Here is a 23,477-nt window from a genome sequence, read left to right as displayed (position 1 = left end):
GGTTTGGTTTTGCCATTTTGCCATTCCCTATCACTGTTACACCGTAAAACTATAAACTGAGTGTCGTGACTCATGCCTATAGTCTTAAGACTCAGATGCTGAGCAGAAGCAGGAAGAGTACTGTGAGTTCCACTTCAGTGGGGGCCACAGAGTGAGCCCGCATCAAAACCATGACTAGCACAAACATTTCAGAGGTTTCCTTAAGAAATGTATGAAGTAATGATGGGGGAAAAAAACTGTTAAACAACAATGGCATACCTAACCTTGATCTTGGCCGTTTCTTTCATATTGCCTTACTTAATATTTCCTCAATGTTAGGTGTTAAGCTGTTTTGTGTTCTGTACAGCATGTACAGTGAAATAATTAACAAGTAAATAATAGATTCATTTTTTTCTATCATCTGCTGCTTTTTATCAGAATTATAGCTTATACATGCTAGGTCAGATAATTTCCACTGTGATGAATCAGTTTATAATACTTTACTATAACGTTATGATAATATGAAACGGTTATACATTTACTTTAAACCCTATGTAGAATTGAATTTGGTATCTTCCTTGAGTGACAGTTTATACAACAATGTCTTGGTGCTGGGCAGAAGCAGCAAGTAACTGGCATCTGCCACTCAGCCATATCTACATGAACCACAGAGAGGCTCCAGGGTGTTGTGCTTCCAAACTTCCTAGTGTTCAGTAGACTTGGTGTTATAGTGCTTTTTTTCTTTAAGGTATTTTCCTTTGACCAAATTTATTAATCTCTTAGTCAGAGAGCTAGAGAAACTCTAATCCACAAGTACCAGATAAGGTTTCAGATCATTTTGTAATTATTGAAAACTGTACATTGTATCAACTGTTTGACACATATATACATTAAGTCCAAGCCTTTATAAGCTACTTTACATAGTACTTTGTGGACCTTTGAAATGATAGGAACTTGGCACTTACCAATGGCCTTGCAAGTTGTGTTTCTCTTTCATGTATTTTTGGAATATAATCTGTGACTGACCCTATCCACAGACATAACTCACCATCTTTAATATTTCACTGCTAAAACGTTTCATTTTAGTTTCAGCATAGTATCCAAAAAAAAAAAAAAAAATGTGACTACTGTTAAGTCTTAGTAGGAATAGCTTTTAAGGGAGCCACAGCTGCCCTCCGGCTTACAGTGAAGCCTAAGCTGGCCACCTACTTGCCATGCAAGGCACATTGGTCTTTCTGTGAGCCTTCTGATTCAGTGTGAGTAGTGGACTACAAGTGTGACCCAGCCCACTGTTTTTGAGACTTTTTTTCAATTTTACTTCTGTGAGTTAAGTAGTCTTAGAACTAAAGCAACCCATCCAGGCACAAATAAATGATTGCTATTTTTGTTTTGTATTTTATATCTCTTGGGAAAGATATGTCTAAAACAAAATTTTCTTTTACCTCCAGCCCAAGTTTTAAAGTTTCATAAAAGTGAAGTCACTAGAGATATTTTTTATTGTCTTCAGAGAAAAGAGAACATATATATTAATAAATGTATAAGAAAAAACTGTAGAAAACATTCCAATGTTCATCCACTTTCACAGAAACTGACTGGCATGAGTAACCTAAATATTTGTTCAAACATTGAAGTCAGGCATTTTTTTTAAAGTTATAGATTTAGTAACTGCAAAGAAATATTAAAGATTAAAATAATTTTGGCAATGTTATTATTAAAAATTATATTTTCATTCCTTCAGAATCCCCACATGTCAGTGTGTACTCATGTCTTTATTGAGCCATTTAGAGGAGAGTTGAAACATGACATGTAATCTTTTACATGTTGTAAGATGATTAATTCTAAAGCTCTATTCATGAATAGCCTTACACGTGGTCCTATGAAAGAACAAGATCAAGTTAGCACATGTAAGTGAACTAATTGTCACACTGATGAATTCCATATTGAAATGAAGACAAAAGCGAAATCATTAGTATTTGGATTGAAAAATTGAATCATTTTCATACTAATCCTAAAGTATTGGTAATTTAAAATGTTAAGAGATAAATAGTGTGCCAAGAATTTGTGTCTGTCTTTGGAGAAGTGAGACTAAATGACAAAACATAGAAAGTATCACAGGTAACGTGATAGTCTCTAAGATACTACCTATAGCAAATGAGTGTAGAATAGGAAGACACTTGGTAAATTTTCCCATAGGGTATGGATTACCTCAGTGTTTCTCTTAGTATACTGATGCATACTGTGAGAAGCAAGGAGAAGCAAGTCACAAAACCGTACTTGTCTATACATGGCTGCATGGTGAATAGACACACTGAGGTGGATCATTTTCATACTTCCTGTGTTCAGTTTTATTCTGTCCTGTTCCATGTCTCCTTTAAACATTCACAACTCACTAAACCCACATATTTGTCAAGATATGGATGTGCTGACTATTTGAGTACAATACAGACTGATTTATAGGTCTACATATTTTAATAGGTTTCTGAGTATATTAATATAGATGGAATGAAGTAATCATGACCTAGGAAAAATTAAAATGTCTTTTGTTGCATATTTTGTGTTGATTTTCATTTTATTATTCCGGATATATCAAAAGAATAAATACTTTTTATTGGTTTGATACAAAATAATATACTAAATTTTTCTTTCTGTGTATTGACTTCAGTTCACCAAAACCTGATTGCATATATGGTTTCCACAGGAAGTTTAATCAGCTAAACAGATTTTCTTCTTTGAAATTAGTTTTGTGTTGTATCAGTGCAGTGAAGCAGATCTCTACCTAATTATTAGTATTTTCATCATTCAGTTTTTAAACCTAGTTTGAACTTGTTTGGTTTTAGCCCTTATAATCTTTAAATATTTATCGTCTGTAACATTATAATTTGATACAGGTTTTTTATTTCACTAATTTCTTTTTCTTCCTGCATTGCCTACTAAAATTGAAAAATGCTGTTTCATGAAAGGAAAAATAAAAATTCAAACTCCCAGTATATTTTCTTCAAGTTAGCTGACTGTGAGAATTAATTACCTACTAAATTTTAAGGGGTTATAGTTTGAATATTTAAATAGCAAAAAATGTCAAGAGTAAACTGAACAATTAAGCAAATAGCTTTGCTGGCCATTAATTTTCTGTTTGGGAAATTTTTTTTGTGATTCTACATTATTACTGGATTTTTTCCAATATATACTTTAGACTTTAATTTAATTATTAATAAAACTTAGGAAACACAAACACATAATGTCTCAAAAACTGCAAATGTTTGGTTTTCTTGCCAACTTTAGCCATCTTGGATTCCTAAGCCAGTAGCAATACTTAATGACCTTTTCTGTTCTTACAGTGGTATGCATAGCCGTTATTCTGTATGCCATAATGGATCATTTTTATCTTCATCTGTGTCTGCTCAGTTTATATAGGATAAATATTTATGCTTTCTCTGTTTTCAGGGCTAGAAGATTCAGATAGAATAGGTTTGAAGTATCAGCTATAATTCATTGCTTGAAAGAAAAGACCTTATACTGATCCTGTGTCGAAAAGAAAACCATCTTAATCATTTCAGCTTCAGCTTATAACTGAGATAGCATCACCATTTTCTTCTTGAGGGAGTATCTGTAAAGTAAGAAAGCACTGGAATAGTTATTTATAGTTCATTGTTTTCTACATTAAGTTCTAAAAACAGATTGTTACCTTATGGTACGGGGTACCATTACCTAATAATCTAATGCCTATTTAGATTTTTAATTTGCAGCTATAAATTTCAATGAATTGAAACAACAAACCCCACACATTGATTTTTCTAGTATCAGAAAAATACTCAGCATTTTGAAAGTATTTTACTGATAGTATATAATTGTTGACTTAGTTATGGGAGCACAACCCTTATTTTAGCCCTGGTCTTGCTTAAAGCAGTTGACACATTTTAATAGCAGTCTTATAACAATGTATACAGGTAAACTTAATTTCACCAATCACTTAAACAACTACATTTCTAATTCTATTTTTTTTGTTTGTACCTTAATGAAGTACAGAAGAATAAGAAACCTTTTTAGATATTCTGAATATCATACAGTCTTGTTTAAGTAACACCAAATTCATATAACATTAAGCATGTTACTAAGGGATTTTTTTGTTGTTTTTGTTAAATACATTAGACAGTAGTTTTTATTTTATACCTAGGTCAATTTTTAAAGCATCAAAAAATCTCTTGAATAAGCGGAAACTGTTTTATTTTTAAATTTGTATTATTTCACGTGTGTGTGGATGTGTGGGTGTGTATTTTGCCAGCTTGTAGGTCTGTGTACTACATCTGTGCAGTACCCATGGAGGGCACTGAAAACCTCTGAAACTGGAGTTACAGGATCACAGGTTGTGAACAGCTATGGGGTACCGAGTATTGAAAATTGGGCCCTCTGAAAGAGCACCCTGTACTGGTAACCGATGAGCCCTCTCTATAGTCCTGAATCTAAGTTTTTCACTATAAGCTTCTTAATTATATTACATTATTAAAATGTTGTATCAGAACCTAAATGTTGTATCAGAACCTAAGTTGATGACAGTATAGTCTGTTTTATTCTAAGTTATAGCATTTTATAGTAAATTTTTATAAACTTTCTACTTTGACTGCTTATTAGTGTTTTCCTTCTCTATAAACATTAAGCTGTATGTGGCTATTGTTCATATAACTAGAATTTATATAAAGCCAAAATTATAAGATGCAGAAATATATTCATATAGTAATTATAGTCAGAATACTTTATTCAAATCAGTGTCCTGGCTCTTTATGGTTTTTTTTTTTTCTTCAAGCTGAAACATGCAAGACCAATATAAAAGTTCTCTTATGTGTTCCTTAGGGTTGGAGACATAATTTTATGCTAAAAGAAAAGTTTGAGTAAATACAGAAGATAGCTAAGATATACATTAGCGGCCACTTATGTATATTACATATGACTTTATTATTCTTTTGGTTTTCCATTGTGGTTCAGAGATGGCAGCTGTTGTTCCAATTATGATATTTCTGTTGTTGAAACTGAAAGCAAAGAATAGGCTCCATAATACAAGCTCTGAGACCACACACACACACACACACACACACACACACACACACACACCACAACTTCAGTCTGTCTTGATTATCTGTTGCTTCACTGAAACAGCTCTTGTTACCCTCCCTTAACTTCTTCTCATCAAACTCAGCATTTATCCCCTTGTCTAAAACCACAGTGATAGCACTAAACATTCCTTCTAGAAAAGTTAAGATTTCTGAAACCTGTGGAATGTTGATTTTCCTTCTTCCTGGCTGATAGTTTCTTTTCAGCTTTCATAACTAAATTTTTGACCTTTGTTCAAGTTATAGTCTAAGTGTTGATTCTTAGACCCCACCCCCATCTATTCATATTTGTCTCTGGATGACCTTGGTCTCAGGATATGTCTGTGTTGGTGATGTCCAATTTTTCTGATTTTTGTCTCTGATTTTTTCTCCCACTGTCAAGATTTTATTAACTATTTAAGTGTTGGCTTAATATGTTAGATAGCTGAAAAATCAGCTGTAACTTAATGATGAAATAGAATTCTTGGTCCTTCCCTACTTTAATATCTTACTTTTCATATTAAATTCCATCATTCTTGAGTGTTATAAAAACTGAAAAATTAGGCCAGACATGTTGGTGCATACTTCTGGTCCAGCACTCAGAAAGATATGTGGATCTCCGTATTCACCAGGGCTACATAGTGAGACACTGTCTCAAAATAGGAGAAAAAAAAATGTCTGGGGAATAGGATGTGAGAGAAAGGAAGGAACATGGGGAAAGAGAAATCATCCCTAGTTATTTTCATTTGCTTTTCTGTCTGCTTGCTCTAATCCCAAAGCATGTGGGTTTATTTTTTCTGTCATGTATGCAGTACTACTTGCCAACATTTCTGATGTGTTGCTAGAGCCTGCTTCCTTACATCTTTATTTATAGTCTCTTAATTTTTTCCCATCCCTTCTTTAGACTACAGAGAGAATGTATTTAAAGTCAAAATCAGCTCAGGAAGATTAGTTCGTTTTCTCTCTCTCTCTCTTTCTCTCTCTCTCTCTCTCTCTCTCTCTCTCTCTCTCTCTCTCTCTCTCTCTCTCTCTCCCTCCCTCCCTCCCTCCTTTTTCTTTCCTTTTCTCATTTTATTTTTTACTTATTCACTTTATATTCCCCTCCACCACCCAGTTCCCTCCCCCATTGGCCTCCTATGACTATTTTATTCTCCCTTCTGACTGAGCATCCTCGCTTGAGCCTGCCTTCTTATTTACCTTCTTTGGGTATGTGGAGTGTAACATAGTACCTGTGTTTTATGGTTATATCTATTTGTAAGTGAGTACATACCATGCATGTCCTTTTGAGCCTGGGCTATCTCACTCGGGATATTTTTTAGTTCCATCCATTTACCTGAAAAATTTGTGATGTCTTTGTTTTTAATAGCTGAATAGAATCCCATTGTAGATGTACCACATTTTTTTAATCTATTCTTCAGTTGAGGTACATTTTAGTTGATTCCAGTTTCTTGCTATTATGAATAAAAATGCTGTGAATGTAGTTGAGCAAATGTCTTTACCAACCCTACATCTGACAGAGGGCTAATATCCAAAATTTATAAAGAACTCAAGAAGTTAGATACCAGTAACCCAAATAACCCAATTAAGAAATGGGGTAAAGAGCTAAACAGAATTCTCAACAGAGGGAACTAGAATAGCAGAGACTTAAAGAAATGTGTAAAGTCCCTAATCTTCAGGAAAATGTAAATCAAAAGAACTCAGATTCCATTCTAACACTGGTAAGAATGGCTAAGATCAAAAACTCAAGTGATAGCACATGTTGGTGAGGATGTGGAGCGAGAACACTCCTCCATGGCTGCTGGGATCCCAAACTTGTACAGGCACTTTGTAAATCACATAGGGATGGACCCATGGCTCCAGCTATGTATGTAGGGGAGGATGGCCTTGTTGGGCATAGGTGGGAGAGTAGATCCTTGGTCCCTTTGAAGGCTGGATGCCCCAGTGTGGGGAATTCAAGGACAGAGAGGTGGGAGTGGGTGGGTGAGTGAGGGCACATTCTCATAGAAGCAGGATTGAGGGGTATGGGATGAGAGGTTTCTGGGTAGGGGAAAATGGGGAAAGGGCATAACATCTGTAATGTAAATAAAATATCCAGTTTAAAAATAAAAAAAGAACTGTGCTACAACAAATCCTGACTGTCATCAAAACTGTATTTCCCCTTGTTGCCAGTGTTACTTTCTTTGCTTTCAGTCACACAGTGTCTAAAAATACAAAATGGAAAGTTTGAGAAATAAAGTTCTTCAGTTTTCTGCTTCATGCTGTTCTGAATATCAGATGTAGTCTTGCTCTTTCCTTCCTAGACTGTGAATGATTTCTGTGTCTACTGTGTGCACAGTGTGTAGGTCCCCATTCATTAGCATCCTTTATCAAAGTTAGCAGATCTATGGTCCCAGTGGCACGGGAGCTTGTGTTCAAGGTACACGTGGCCTTTCAATTGTAGCCTAATACTGCTTGAAAGACAGTCAGTGTGCTATTACCTCCATTCACTCATCACACAGACATTGTACCGTTTCATGTCACCATGAGGAAATGAGGGCAATCGGACACAGTAAGATGCCTTAAGAGAAAAAAAAGAAGCCACATTCACCTAACTCCCATGGTAGTATGTTGTCATAGTGTTTTGTTTGTTATTGTTGTTCTTAGTGTGCCATTGAGTATAAATTAAACCATACATGGTAGGAGAAAGCATAGAACACATGATGCTCAGTCCTGTGTATAGTTTCACTATATTAAAATACAGTGCTGCTAAAAAGGAAAAGCACGGTGGTTGGAAAAGCTACAAAGATAATTAAGATGTTTATCAAAGTTTTCATAAATATTTAAAGAGCACAGTTGCCCTTTGTTTTTATTTCTTTCAGGGTAAACCTTGGCTGTGGTGCTCTTTTTCTCTTCAAACTGTGTGGTTTTAATTTCTTCTTCCCCAGCTGCTTTTTTTCATTATAGGTCTGCTCAAGTGTGATAATAATCATGTGACAGTCAGTATTAGGCTGTCTTGAAATCTTTCTGCCAAAGAAATTAGCCCACTACCTTTACATTTAGCCTCAAGCAAGTTTTTAGGACAAAACCAGAAAGCAGCCACCTTTTGACCAAAATATCACAAGTATGGTCCCCAAGGTGGTTGCTTAGATTAACCTCTAAGCCATTGAAGCTGAGCCTCTGCAATTTCCATAGCTTTCAGAATTCCTGTCTTCATGACCCACTAACCTCTATTTACAGTATGCAGAACAACCACTGTACTAACACAAGTCAGAACTTTTAGCATCTTCCATGTTCCTCCAAAAACCATAATGATCAGGTCTGTCACAGTAGCACACTACTAGGACCAACTTCTGTCTTAGATGTCTGTGGTTATGGCAAAACCCATGACCAAGACAACTTGGGAAGGGTTTTCTTTGGGGATTATAGTTCCAGAGGTACGAGTTCTTCATCATCATGGCTGGGAAGCATGGGAACAGGCAGGCATGGTGACTAGAGGACCAGCTGCGTGCCCATAGAACAAACACCAAATGGGTCGGGTTGGGGGGAGAGCTTAAAATAGCATTAGTAAAAGGCCACATGTCCCAAATAGTTAACTGGAGAAGTATTCAAATGCCTGGATGTGAGGAATAAAAATCATTTAAACAGGATTATGACAGGATATTTCCTCTAGAATTTTTTCCTGAAAGTTAAATGGTTCTTTATTTTTCTGGTATTTTGCATAACACAATTTCAGTGATTTAGTACTTTGAATAATCTATTGTTTCAACAGATTATAAGCCTCATGTGGCAGGGACTATACAGGAGTGACTTTTTTTTTTTTTAAGTTCAATAGAGTGCTATCACATAGTTATTTGATTTGATCAAGGATGGTTGTATGCATAGCTTACATATCTTTCTTTTTAAATGGGATATTTGAAATTTCATTATATGGAATAATATTGTCATAGTCTCATATTCTAGATTGTAAAACACTGAGAAGTACATTATATCAATAGAACCATTAGCTGCTTAAAGAGACCATTGGTTAAATGATGCATTGTCATATAAGCTTTATAAGTGATTTGAATCTTGCCAACTGTCCTACATTTGGGAATCGTTTAAATACATATGAGTAGATGAGTTCATTATAGTAATAACTTAAAGCAAATGGTCTTAAATTTAATTTTAAAGCTACTCAATAGCCAAGAGATAATCGGCAAATTCAGGAAATAAGCATATAATATATGTTTGTTCCTGATAATAAACTACCACGATAGAGAATTTTGCTTTTGCATGTGATTTTTATGAAGTACTTAAATTTTTTTGAAGTAAATAAAATATCTTTTTGTTCTATAAAAAGTTAATGTGCCATAGGAAATATATTACTTGGAAATCTAATGAACTATTAATTTCTAATAAAACAATGAAGATTAATGGGCTCACTCTGGGGAAAATAGCACTCAAGTTGAAGTAAGTCTATTTGAGAGAGTTTAGTCAGATTATTTGAGAGAAAGGTTTTTATAATTTGGTTTCTAATAAGTTTATTTCTAAAGATTTAGCCCTTTATGTGGAGTTAGTCTTAATAAAAGAGCAGTTTATGTTAGATTGAGAAATGACTCGTCGTGAAGATGCAAGAAACCTAACTTTGAAGAGAAGAAAGTGTCTGGTGCCATAGCCCAGCTTTGTACAGTATTAATCATTAAAAAGTAGACTTCCTCTACACAATGCCTTGGGGTCAAAATACATTCCAGATTCTTCCAAAATAAGAACCTTGTTTAATCAATAGACACTTGTCTATAAGTCACCAGTAGCAAAAGAGAGGATGGTTCTTTAGAAGTAGGTTCCCGACATTTTCAAATAATGCAGAGGTTGTTATTGTGTTTAAGTCAAAATGTCTCTTTTTCTCTGTATAGTAGACATTTTGAAATACCTGATTCAAAGTATTAAAGTAAACTGTTGTTATTAATGAGAATGTCTGCTAGCAAATGAAAATATAGTTGAGAATAAAAACTGATTGTATTCCAAATCATTACAGCATTTACAGTTACATTTGTCACAAAACAGTTAAATCATGTTCTAATGGTTCTTAAACAATACAAACTAAAAAAAAAATACATGACATGAGTTTCATTGGTGAAATATTTCTCAGTAACTTTAGTTTTCTGGCAGGCAGTAAATACTGGTTTATAGTGTAGGGTCTGTAATGAGCTATCAATAACACTGTGGAGACACCTAACCTCTGGTATTTATACCTGAATACTTCTGAATTGTCTTTGAGGCAGAGTCAACAGTTCTGTGAAGACATTGTAAGTACAGATATTAATTAAGCACAGGAGTTACTATAAAGAAAGAGGGACAAGGAAAATGTAAGATGCACCTATGTGGGCATGGGCCTGTCAAGAAGGAATGGCCGTGGGTATTATTTCAGTTGTAACTACATAGCACTTAAGAACGAAGTATCTTTACTTTAGGGTGTTTGCTGTTCATTTGCCTTAATGTTTGTGTCAAGATGACTTTAGATTATAAAGGAGTTGTCAAAGTGATAGAAAGCTGGTGTGCTCTTGCCTGGTTCCTTTTTCCATTAACAACTTACAGAGGAGTTACCAGCCTTAAAACAAAAAGAAACTTTAGCCGGTTCTCGGAAGGAAACATTGGCATTTACTAGATGTTGCCATTGCTGCCTCTGTGTCTTCTCTGGAATAACTCAGTCAAGGCTCTTTTTGGTTTCATAGTTGAGTGTTGTTAGTTTTGTTCCATTGGTAATGATTGGCACTTGGTTATTTTATACAACGTCTTTCCAGTGCAGCTTTTTTTATTCCTTTGGGTTTTTTTGTTTGTTTGTTTGTTTGTTTTGTTTTTAAAGAAAGGATATCTCTGTGTAGCTCTGGCTGTCCTGGAACTTGATCTGCATACCAGGTTGGCCTTGAACTCACTTGCTTGATCCACTTGCTTCGGTCTCCCGAGTGCTGGGATTAAAGACACTTTCCACCACCTCCTGGCTTCCGTTTGAATTTTTCTAGTATGTCCTTATGATTAGGCAAGTTGTGTATTAATCAAAAGTTTCTGGCCTGTGTTACCATAACTCTCAGGATGTGACATTGGAATATGTCAGCATGGATTTCTGCTGATGCTAACCTGATATATATCAGTTGGCATGGTGCTTGTGAGGCTTTTCCCCTATGAAGTTATCATTGTGCCTTTTTAAAAAGAAGTTCCAAATCCTTTATATTTGGGAGACAGTCCAAAGAGTTGTTTTATTTTAAGTCTCTAGACAGTTTAAATTTAGTAAAGAAATTGATGTCACACTCTTGTTAATAAACAGCCTTAGAAACATTTTAGCTTTAATGACTTGGTGACCAAGGAGGAATGTAAAAAAGTAAAAGAGGTTCTCCATACATATCGTAGTTATAATTCAATTATCCTAAAACTCTCTTTCAGTCTGATGTTGTTTTTGCAGTGAGTAAATTAAAACTTTAATAAAGACACTGTATACTGAAGGAATTCTGAATTGAGATTACTTAGGAATTTTTAAATTGAAAAATTAATTATTGAGTATTTAATGACTTACTATGTTGTACCTTATCATCAGAATTATCACAAAATATTCATAATTGTCTGGCTTCCATAGATAACAGTATATAAGGAACTTAAAATATTGAAGTAGCTTAGCTCTAAACATACATACACCTAAGCAAGGCTACTAAGTAGACTGACCTTCTCTGTCTGTCTGTCTGCCTGTATTTCTCTCTCTCTCTCCTTCTTTCTCTGTCTCTCTGGAGGACATGTGACTAATAATAATAATTTTATAGAAGACAGCATGAATTTGAGATGAAATTGGGGAGAACATGGGAGTATTTGGAGGGGTGAGAGGAACAGGTAAAAATAATACAGATATGGCACTCATGTATGAATTTCTCAAAAATGTAAGTACTATAAGTTCATATTATTAAAGTTGTGATGATTTTGTAGCTTTGGGCAGATGTAACTTAGCAGTTTGTAAAGTCTGTGATGTGGCCACTGTCATTTAGAGCCTTTCTTTGTTTTGTCCTTACCTAGGCACTACTTCTCTCTCTGTTTGACATGTTGCTAAAATGAAGGCTATACTTTTGTGAGCTTGAGTAAAATAGAGATTGCTTTTACTATCTTTTGTTTGAATAAATGAAAAACAAAAGTAAAATACTGCCATCTATTTCTGACATTCTTAGGGATGGAACCATGAGATCCTGCTTGCTAGACAAGAGCTCTACTACTGAGCAGTAGCCTAGGCCTCCATTCACCTAATGATATGTGTAGTTAACCTGACTTTTACTAGAGAATCCAATGTCACTTTACTTTTATTCTGTATTCCTAGGATTTTTAATTAAGTATGCAACTCTGTCATAAGAAAAACCCATATACTTTTTACAGTAAGTTTAATTAAGCATTTCTTGTAAGTTCACTTCAGTGTCTACGATAGCCCACTAAAGTTGGAATTCAGTTGTAAAATGGTAGATTAATTGCCTTTGTATGGAGTGAAATAAGAATCTCAAATATGCAAAGTCAGGAAATGTAATTAGAATTCTCAATTGCTTATTCAGTGCATTGGAAAGCTGTATGCAGAAGTACAGGAAAAGGGCCAAAGGTTGTTAAATGTAGCACATTACACACGTTTTACACTTTACTTAATGACCCAAGTGTTTATGACTATGAAGTAAATGCACCATTCAAAGAATTACGGTGGAATTGTGAAGCATTAAAAACTCCAATTAATTTAGTCTGAAGTATGTGGTGTGCTCATTTTGCCTGAAACATTTTCATTATCATCAGTATTTTTCCAGTTATTAGGATACATTTCTCCTCATTGTGCAGCATAGCGTGCTGTCTATAGTAAAGCATGCTCTTAAACACTGCTAAGAGTTAAAGCTAATGTGTGCTCCAGTGTCAGACACATACATGCCATCATCATCATCATCACAATCAGTAAAATTAACAGAAAGTGGTGTTTGGGTGCAGGTTGAAGCACACCTCTTCTATGACTGCAAACTTTTTAAGAAGATTTATTTATTTATTTATTTATTTATTTATTTATTATGAATATTTATTATGTGAGTATGCCGTCACTGTCTTCAGACACACCAGAAGAGGGCTTCAGATCCTATAACGGATGCTTGTGAGCCACCATGTTGTTGCTGGGAATTGAACTCATGACCTCTGGAAGAGCTGTCAGTGCTCTTAACTGTTGAGCCATCTCTCCAGCCCAACTGTAAACTTTTTAAAAATATGTTTTTAATTAAATACCTCTGCAGTGCTTTCTCCCATTCCTGCCTCCCCTCCAGCCCTGCTTTTAGCACTTCCCAGGGCCCCCGGCTCTCAAGTTGATAGCCTTGTTTACTTTTAATTAGTGTTGTTCCACATGCACATGTATGTGTATAAATATACATAGATATAACTTGCTGCATCTGTTTTTGCTTGTGTGTAAGCGGTTTCAGGCCTGAATGCTCTGCACCGAGCAGCCAGAAAGAAGTTTTATTTTTGAAGAGGTTGATGCTCCTCCTTCTACCTGACTGAAAACTTTTATAATAGTGTCTTTAAAAAATACACAACTTACTTCTCTAAAAATATTATTAAAACATATGCATATTTGTAATGGCAAATTTAAATTCTATTTCAATAACTATTCCTTCTCTGACATGTCAAAGACATATTATATTAAAAATTTTAAAGAAAATAGAAACATTTCCAGTTACTGCTTATCTACACCCCAGTTTGCTTAACTGCAGTAGCAACAAGCGTCCTCTCTGAAAATAACATGGTCAGGAAAAGTAAAAGCAACTGATTTCACTCCGTTTGTAAATGTAGATCCAGATTTTACTCACTTATTTATAGAAATAGTTTGTACAGTCAAACTATAAAAGGACTCAATAAAAGACATGTTTTATAGTTAGTAAAGTAGCCTTTGCTCACAGTGGAAATATAAGAAAATTCAGAATCTCATTGGCAATAAAATAATAATATCACTTAACTATTCAGGCCCTTAGTGAAGGAATTTTATAGAGAGCCATAGGAAGAAAATGTTTCTTTAACTATAGAGGTATGGGCATCTTCATTTTTTGGATTTTTTTGTTTTGTATTTTTCCTTGTAAAATCTTTTCCATATGTTTTATATATTTTATTTTTATATAGAAAACCAATTGAATACAATTTAGAACAAGTAGCCATTTATTTAATATATGTGTTTTTATTTTGAAACAATTTTAAGCTTACAGATAACAGGATAGATAATTTCTAGCTCCCTCTGTCGAGTTGACTGTACTGTTTCCATCTTGTATAACCAGTATATAATAAAGTGTTACCAGATGATTTTTATTGACCACCTTGTGTATATTATCAAAGTCTTCAGTTTTCCCAATAGTCTTTTATGGTCCACTATTCTAGACTGCATTAAATGATCGTGCTACCCCAACCTTCTCCAATTGTGACAGTTTCAACTTTAGTCATCCCTGACCTTGGCATTTTTGCAGACTATCATTGAGTTCTTTTATAGAATACCTGCTGTATGCTTTCCCATGAGTAGCTCAAGGAAAGACTACAGGATACAGGTGATGGGCCCTTATTGGCTCTAGTGATGCTAAGTATTACAGGTAATGTTAATCTTGAACATGTGACTGATATGGTATTTACTGAGTTTTTGGTTTTAAACTTATGTAAAGAATCAAAAGGAAATTGTGTGCCTTTTTATGATCTTGCCTTTAAAAGAAATCCCTTAAAACATAACAGTTTACAAGGTAAGCCTAATGTCTTTATTTGTACACCATAGCTTGAGTCCACAAACTACCTGAGCTGTGAAATACTCAGATTTTAAAATAATTTGCCATTGCATGGAGTTGGTTTTTGCTTAAAACAAAAGAAAATGGATAGGTTTTATTCACTAACATTAAGTATTTGAGCTATTATCAAAAGAAAAATGCATTAGTCAGTAAGGGGAAATAGAAGGAGTCTTTGTCCCAAATTAGTGGCACAAGCTAAAATTCATTTAAAGGAAATCTTACAACTTCTGTGCAGTAGTAAGGATTTTCATTTGACAAACAAGACAAGTGTTTATTCTTATTTATCTTTCCTAATAACTCTTCATTCTCTGCCACCTAGAGTATTAGACCATTATTACATGTCCTTGTGTGCCTAGAAATAATGTCTCTGCTCTTTGTCATACTGTCAGTGTAATAAATAAATAACTAACAAGGAGGCTCCTGAAGCACATTTAGTCATTAGGAGTTATGGGTGTTACTGTCATATAACTGCCCACCCTGTCTGAGTAAAAGAAGTACAAGATCACTTGGAATCAATATGGTTTCTGGAGTTTGAATAACAAGCTTAAGCATTAAGAACATGCCTGTATGTATTCCAGTACCCCAAAGGGTATGTTTTCTTGATGGTTGCTTCAGGGATTCTTCATGAAACAAATGTCAAGCTTGTCAGGACTGTCACTAAGAAAATGACCCATGTAGCAGAGGTCTTCTTTCACTGGGAAACAAACAGATGTCTTAGCTCAGCAGAGTGAAACCCCTGCCATCAGAGGCATTGCCAACTCACACTTGCTATCCGGTAGTAAAGAGGCTGTGCCGAAAGCCTCCTCCTCTCCTCGCAACTTCACTTGCTGGGCTCTTACTTGTTAAAAATGTTCAATCAGTTGCCTGAAGGAGTTGGTTAATCCTAAACTGTATATAAAGTTCTTATAAAATTGGCCTACAATGTTACATATACACTTCCAAAGGACAGTCCATCAGAGCTTTATGGGATCAGGCTGGAATGATTTTTTTTTTAAGGTAAAATCTATTACAATTATTTTTATACTGTCATGTTATAGCAATTTCAGTGTTATATCCCAGCAATTAGACTGGATAGTCTTTTACTCCTTTCTGTAATCTCTTGCTATTTCTAAGTCACAGCTGCAGTCATATAAAATAATAGATAGTCTTTGATGGTTATATAAGTGATCTAAGATGTAAAAAGGCAAATTTTTAAGGACAAATCTTGAGAAGAATAATAATTTTTTAAAAAGCCAGGACAGTATGTATTTGCCTAAGAGGAGGCAGAGCTACAAGAGACATGACTTTATAAGCATGCTTCCTGATTAGGAAGTCAGCCACAGAAGACTGCTGTCATGTTGATGCGTTAGCTTCCACACTTGTTTCTCTTACTTGTTACATATACTAAATTATTTATAACTTAATGGAAGTTGCAAACTTTTATTTTACTTAGCAGCATTCTCCTGTTATTAAAGATAAAAAAGCAAAATATATAGACACTTCCTAGACCTTAGGCTTCCCAGGCTTATTATCACATCGATACATCAGTATTTTTAATTTTTTTATGTGTGTGGCATTTTTTTGCCTCGTGTGTGTGTGTGTGTGTGTGTGTGTGTGTGTGTGAGAGAGAGAGAGAGAGAGAGAGAGAGAGAGAGAGAGAGAGAGAGAGAGAGAGAGGAAGGAGAGAGTGTGTGCAAGTGTTGCCCACAGAGACCAAAAGACAGCAACAGATGGAGCCCCTGAAACTGGGGTTACAGAAGGTTGTGAGCCTCCATGAGGATGCTGGGGAATTGATCCTAGTTCTCTGGAGGAGCAGCCAGTGGTCTTAAGCACTGACAGTTTCTACAGCCCCTTTACATTTGTACTTTGAGTTAAAGTAGTTAAAATTGCGAGATAAAGTTAGATACAGTTTATTAATGAAGTAATATTAGCCTGCACACTTAGTAGGCTGTGCAGATAATAAAGGCTTTGTCTGTTTACCACGACTTAAAGGATATGCATTTTAAGTGGCTCTATTGAGGCTGGAGACATGGCTCAGTGGTTGAGGGCACCTCTTGCTCTTGTAGAGAAACCCAGTTCTGTTAGCACCTACATAGTGGTTGAGAACCACCTAAAATTTTAGTTTCAGGAAAATTAATACCCTCTTCTGTATTCCATAGACACAGAAATGGATGTGGTACACATCTGTAATTGTAGACAAATACTCATTCACCTAAAAGTAAAAGAAATAAAACTAAAATATGTGGCCGTTTTGGCACATACTGCTTCACACATTTTTTCTTTCCTTATCAATGTTGTTACTGTAAATCAAGATTACTGGAAGCATGTCTGCTGAATAAGAAATGACAGTGTGCCTTTTTTAAGTGTGTATTTGTTTACATGCAACTCTTGTTCTTAAACTCCAATATTTCATAGAATTCAGAAAACATTGAGTAGACTCCAGTTGTATGCTAATTGTACCCATTTAGACAGTAGGAATATAATATAAAAAGGAAGGCCTTGTTTGAAAAGCATCTTGACAAATTTGGTGCTACCTAACAAAATTTACTGTCTTAGTTACATTTCTATTGCTGTGATAAAATGCCATGATCAAGGCCACTGACAATGGCAAGTATTTAATTGGGCTTTAGAACTATGGTTTTAGAAACATGGAATGTGTGATAGCAGAACCAAGGCCTGCTGGCAGGAAGAACTGAGAATTAGCATCTTGGTCCACAAAGCTGTCCCCAGTACCACACTTCTAAGGGTACCACACTTGCCAATCTTTTCCACACATTTCCACCAACTGAGACCAAGTAGTCAAACATTTTGTTTCAGCTTTTGATGGGCATTCTCATTCAATCCACCATGGCTCTTTACTGAGGGGTTTTCTGTACTGACACTGTCTCACTAGTAGAAGGCAGTGGAAGATAGAAAATGAACATTTTATTTTGAATAGGTTGTGACTAAAATGTAATTCCTTAGAAACTCTTGTGTATTTACTAATACCTCTTCAGATGTCTGTTGGTGGAAAGTATTCTACTCAGTAGAGATAAGTTAAATGGAAGTTAAAGTGACTTACAGTAGTAGTTGTTGGAAAAAATAGGCAAAGTTGTACTGCCAAGATGATACTAAAATCCCATCTGATATCTGATGTATCTATAAAGCTTCAGAATAATTAGTAATATTCATAACAATTTCTAATTTCCTAATATTGATACAGTCTAAATCAAAACTGTTATGGAGGTTAGAGACAAGGATACTTTCTTCATTTTACTGATTGTAGAAAAGGGATTCGTTGTTGCCTGTTTGTTTTTGTTTTTTCCATCAAAGGCAATTACACAGACCTGATTTGCATTAACACTAAGGAAAACTGGACAGTTATGTAATTCATTTAAACTTGGTTTTGTACAATACAGAGGTACAGAATGATATTTTTGGAGATAACTGGTATTAACTTTATGTAAAGATACTTGACAATTTCTGCCTATGCTTTAATTAACTTAATAATGTTTTAGGAAGTACCTATTTCAGTTAATAAAAAGTGGAAGATCATATTGATAAATCAGGAATAACAGGAAAGCAAGGCTACTTGGTACTTGGATATTGTTGAAGGGATATATGTAATAAGATAGATTGCCAAATATAGGATGAAATATTTTTCCAGATGCTTATTATTTATGCTTTGAAGGTCAGCATTTAATATTAAGCACAAGGTACATTTCATTCCTCTGGTAGCAGACATTATGATGTCACTTCATTATCCACCATGTGCCATGGGAAACTGTTGTGAATTATGAGGCCACCGCTTAGAATCGAAACTAGAAGATTGTAAGTGTTCTACAGCATGACATGCCCATGTTTCCTATTTTAGAACTGACTGATCTTCAGATAACATATGGTGGTACAAGTAATTGAAAAATTGACAGACCTGTCAAGAAAGTATGCTAGATGAGACCAAAATGCCATGCTGGAGCACATAAAGTGTCTCACAAGTTAAATTTATTGTTTTTTATCAAAGAGCAAAGTAAAGGCTATCTGGTCCCCGCTACAGAGAGCACTTTTCAGTAGTAGGTGTTCAGAAAGTCACTCGGGAGCCTTGAAAAATTGGTTGCTTTTAATCAACATTTAGAAGAAAATTCCATGTAATATAATTAAACAGGAGGAATTTTATAATTATAGAATCATTTCCTTATTCTAGAATCAGAATCGTGCATTGTTTTGCTTTTAAGATACTGTTAAATGTGAGTCGAGCTGAAAACTCTGAAATTTAGGGTTTAATGTTTGCTAAAATTTATTTTGCAGGAAGATGAAAATGAAGCTGAAAAGAAAAATGCATCTCAGGAGCTCAGCATGGAGCAGAAAAATCCAAAGAAATAAAGAAGGATTGTCTAGTGTGTTCTGAAGCATTTACAACTTATGCTGAGGCAGATAACATTTCTAATTTGTAAAACGTTAATTGTAAAATCTAATTTACAAAACTCTTCTCAATAAAGTCCTTGAAATAGGAGCTTGGATTTGAAATTCAGATTTTTTTAAACAATTCAACTTTGATTTAAAGACCAGACACCATCAGAATATGTTTTGGTTTCTGTATTGTTTTGGCTTTGTGGCTTTGTTGTTGATAGTGGGATTTATTTTGTTTCAGTTTTTGTTCTCTTGAGACAGGGTTTCATTGTGTACTCTTGTGGACCTAAAGGAACCTATGTAAACCAGGTTGTCCACAGACTAAAAAAGAGATGTCAGCTACCATAACAGCCTCTCAAATGTTTTTTAAAAGAAAGAAATTGTCAAAAATACAGAAACAAGATTTTCTTTGTCCTGGGACCTAAGTAGAAAAGGGTTTTGTTGTTGTCTTGTATCTATATGGCCTAAAAGAAACCTCTGGGAATACGTAAATCATTTTTATTTTCATTCTTTTTACTATATTCACTTGTTATCTTCCAAAAGGAAGATACAAAGTTCCAGTTACCAATATAAGGAAAACCCAGTATTCTGGTTTGCTTTTCTGTTCTTATGATAAACACCATAACTAAAAGCAACCTTGGGGACAGAAGGATTCACTTCAACTTATACTTCCAGGTCTCAGGAAGCCATGGAGGAACATGGCTAACTGGCTAGCTTCCTTATACAACCTGGGCACAGCTGCCTAGGAAGAGTGCTACCCAAAGATGGGCTGAGCCCACCGCTGTCAGTCAAGATACCTCTCACAGATACAGCCACATGCCTGTGTGGTTTGTGTAGTTTCTTAGATAAGGATCCCTCAGTTAGGAGAGTGTCGGTTTGTGTCAGATTGATAGTAAAACTAACTGGGACCACGAACATAATTAAAAAGAAAATAGGAAATACTCATGCATGCAAAAACCGAAAACCAGCCAATGCCACAGGAAATACGGTCACGTGATACTCCATGTTTGCAGAAAGGATGAAAAATAATTTGACAATCCTTGGTAGCAGAGAGAATGCCATGATTTTTTAACCCATAATATATTTCAATAAGAGGACTGGAGAGGTGACTCAATGGTTAAGAATGCTTACTGCTTATAGAAGACTGGAGTTTTTGAAGGGAAGAGGAAGAGCAAGAGAGGACGGGGCAAGAGAGGAGGGGCAAGCAGCCCTTTTTGTAGTGAGTCAGGCCATACCCTGAATAAACTCTATTCTATACTAAAATATAGAAGAAGGGGAGGACGACGACAACGACGACGACTGAAATTTTGCTTCTAGCACTTAAATCATACAGTGACAGCCCCAGAAGATCTAGCAATACTTTTGGCCTCTGTAGACACCTCTGATCATGGACACACATGCAAGCATGCACACGGACACACACAACCTTTCTAAAACTAGTTTATAAGAACCTATGTATCTGTCCACACATGCTTCTCTTAGCTATTTAAAAACAGAAACATTCTATATGCTTCTTTGGCTTATACATTTTCCAAACTCTTTCTGCCCTTCATTTTTATTAGTGTGTTAAAGCCATTGTATCCTCCTTGCTTCTGACTTCTGAGCTGGGATTTGCCAACTCTAGGACTGGGAATGACTCTAGTTACAGTTTGTAGAACCACAGTTCTGGCAGATGTCTTTGTTTGATTATTGAAGGCAGAGTTGCTTAAAATATGGGTTAGAACTTTGAGGGAGCTTACAGGAGAATGCAACATGCAACATCCTCTCCGTTAAAATGAAATCAGCATGTTTCCCTGGAGTCGTATTTTTACCACTTGCATCTGACAAGCTCACTAAATGTGTGACAATAGGATGTGCTGGCAGTTGATACCGTAGGCTGAAATAGAGAAAACTGCAAGTAGGCCAAACAAGTTTATTGAAGAATAGCCTCTAATCTGACTGGAAATCAGGAAAGGAGCTCAAACTTATAAAACACACTCCCTGAGGGAATTCTGGACTGGGCCAAAGGAAAGGCTGAGAAAGCAGTTCAGAGTCTGCACAGGGGTTTTGCCCTAAGCAATTTCAAAAGTCACTGTGACATTTTTTGCTTCATGGATCTATTTCAGAACAGCCATATTTACACAGATTGGTATGTTATCAGGTTTTTGGTGGTGGTAGTTGTTTTTTTGTTTTTGTTTGTTCTTTTGTTTGTTTGTTTTTGCTTTTGTTTTGAATCGGGGTCTCTGTATAGTCCTGGCTGTTCTGGAACTTATGTATACCAGGCTGGACTTGAACATAGAGAGATCCTCCTGTGTCTGGAGTATTGACATCAAAGGTATGTGCCACTATGTTTGGCCATCACTTTGAAAGGTAATGATAGGTGTTCCATACCTTAGCAGCCACATTACATGTTCTGGGTTATGCATACAGTCGTGCCTATGAATATGAGATTGATGATGTTGCTTTTCATGTTTTAATAATGAGCAATGTGCACCTTAAGAGAAATGATCAAACAAAAGCTGTGTACTTTGTGTTTAGCAGCAATAGTTTAAATGAAAAGAGGCTTGCCCCAAAAATATCACAATCCTTACATAATAGCCACTAATATATTTCTTTTGATCTGTACTTTTTATCCTACTTCACCTGTAATTCTCTACACTAACATTTTAGTGTTTTTATTATTTTTAGATTTGTTTTTATTATTTTGAATTGTGTCTGTATATGGAGAGGTACACTTGAGTACCGGAGCCTTTGGAGCCAGAGAGGCCAGAACCTATGGAGCTAGTTACAGTAGTGAGCTGACCAAGTGGGTATTAGGAATCAAACTCTTTACCTTCTACAAGAACAGTATACACTCTCTTTTTTTTACTCCAATGTATTTTTTATTGGATATTATATTTACATTTCAGATTTTATCCCCTTACCCCATTCTCCCCACCACCCAGGATCCTCCTATCCCATCCCCCCTCCTCCTGCTTCTATGAGGATGTACCCCCACCTACTCCCACCTCCCTACCCTTGAATTCCCCCACACACTCAGTGTTCAGCCTTCATGGGACCAAGGATCTCTTCACCCACCTATGCCCAACAAGGCCATCTTCCCCTAGATAAACAGATGGAATCATGGGTCCCTCCCTATGTGCTTCCAGGCTGGTGGTTTAGACCCTGGGGAGCTCTGGTTGGTTGGTATTGTTGCTCTCCTCATGGGGCCACAAACACTTTCAGCTCCTTCAGTCTTCTCTCTAACTTCTCCATTGGGAACCCCTTGATCAGATCAGCGGTTAGCTGTGAGCATCTGCCTCTGAATGTGTCAGACTCTGGCAGACCTCTAAGGAGACAGCTATATCAGGCTCTTGTCAGCATGCACTTCCTGACATCCACATCAGCATCTACCTTTGGTGACTGCACATGGGATGGATACCCAGGTGGGATGGTCTCCAGACGGCCCCTCCTCCAGTTTCTTTCCCACATTTTGACTCCATATTTGCTCCCTTGAGTATTTTGTTACTCCTTCTAAGTAGGACCGAGGCATCCACACTTGGTCTTCCTTCAGTATACACTCTTAATCTTGGCACCATCTCTCCTGAGCCACTGTTACTCATCTTGGACTTTGGTTTAAGTGAAATCGAGGAAATGGCATAACTACATTCTTTATACTCGAGAATAGAGTGCTGCTTGTAATGGACCAGCTATGAAAACAAATTGTTGTTTGTCTATGACATCCCAGAGGATCTTTGTCCATTTTTTTTTAAAGCAAGTGGTTGGTTCCATTTTGTATGTTGCCATCTGCTCTATTGATGCCTGCATTTCTAAAATGAGCAGTGAGTGTGGGAGGCTCAGTGAAAGCCACTATGGGGATATAGTCAGTACTTGTACTTAACTGATACTGTTGTTCAAAAAGAGGTATGATGTCCCTTTAAAAAAAAAGTTTTCAATGCACCGGCAAGATGGTATAATGAGAAAGGTTGTTTGCTGTTAAGCCTGACAGCCTGAATTTGATCCTGAGGAGCCACATGATTGTAAGAACTAACTCAGGAAAGTTACCCTCTGGCTTCCGCATATACACATACACCCAAATAAATAAATAAATAAATAAATAAATAAATAAATAAATAAAGGTTAAAAATGTGTTTAACAACATGTACCCATAATTTAAGATAGTGAATGTTAGAGTAAAAGTCTTAAGTTTCCCTTCAGAAAAGAAGTGTGTCTGAATTAGTCAGAAGCTTAAAGCTTTTGTATATTTTATGTTAAAATATGTGGGCTTTCTTTTTAAGATTTACCTATTTTTGAAATTTGTGTGTGTGTG

General features: G+C 35.8%; 1 protein-coding gene across 4 annotated transcripts in view; it reads left to right on the top strand.

Annotated features, from left to right (window-relative positions):
* Phf14 (PHD finger protein 14) overlaps positions 1-23,477 on the top strand; it is a 199,169-nt gene that overhangs the window by 140,797 nt on the left and 34,895 nt on the right. For 3 of the 4 annotated variants that reach the window (XM_034519006.2, XM_034519005.2, XM_076913693.1), the window contains one exon: positions 19,088-19,292. The exons of the other annotated variant lie outside the window; for it this stretch is intronic. In XM_034519006.2, the coding sequence (XP_034374897.1) occupies positions 19,088-19,162 (75 nt within the window). In that variant the 3' untranslated portion in view covers positions 19,163-19,292. Of the gene's footprint in view, positions 1-19,087; positions 19,293-23,477 lie in introns of those variants that run through there. 4 annotated transcript variants of the gene reach the window in all.

The sequence above is a fragment of the Arvicanthis niloticus genome, chromosome 15, assembly GCF_011762505.2.
Source record: "Arvicanthis niloticus isolate mArvNil1 chromosome 15, mArvNil1.pat.X, whole genome shotgun sequence".
Taxonomy (NCBI): Eukaryota; Metazoa; Chordata; class Mammalia; order Rodentia; family Muridae; genus Arvicanthis; species Arvicanthis niloticus.
The sequence above is the reverse complement of the archived record's forward strand: the minus strand, read 5'-3'. Positions and strand labels throughout refer to the sequence as shown.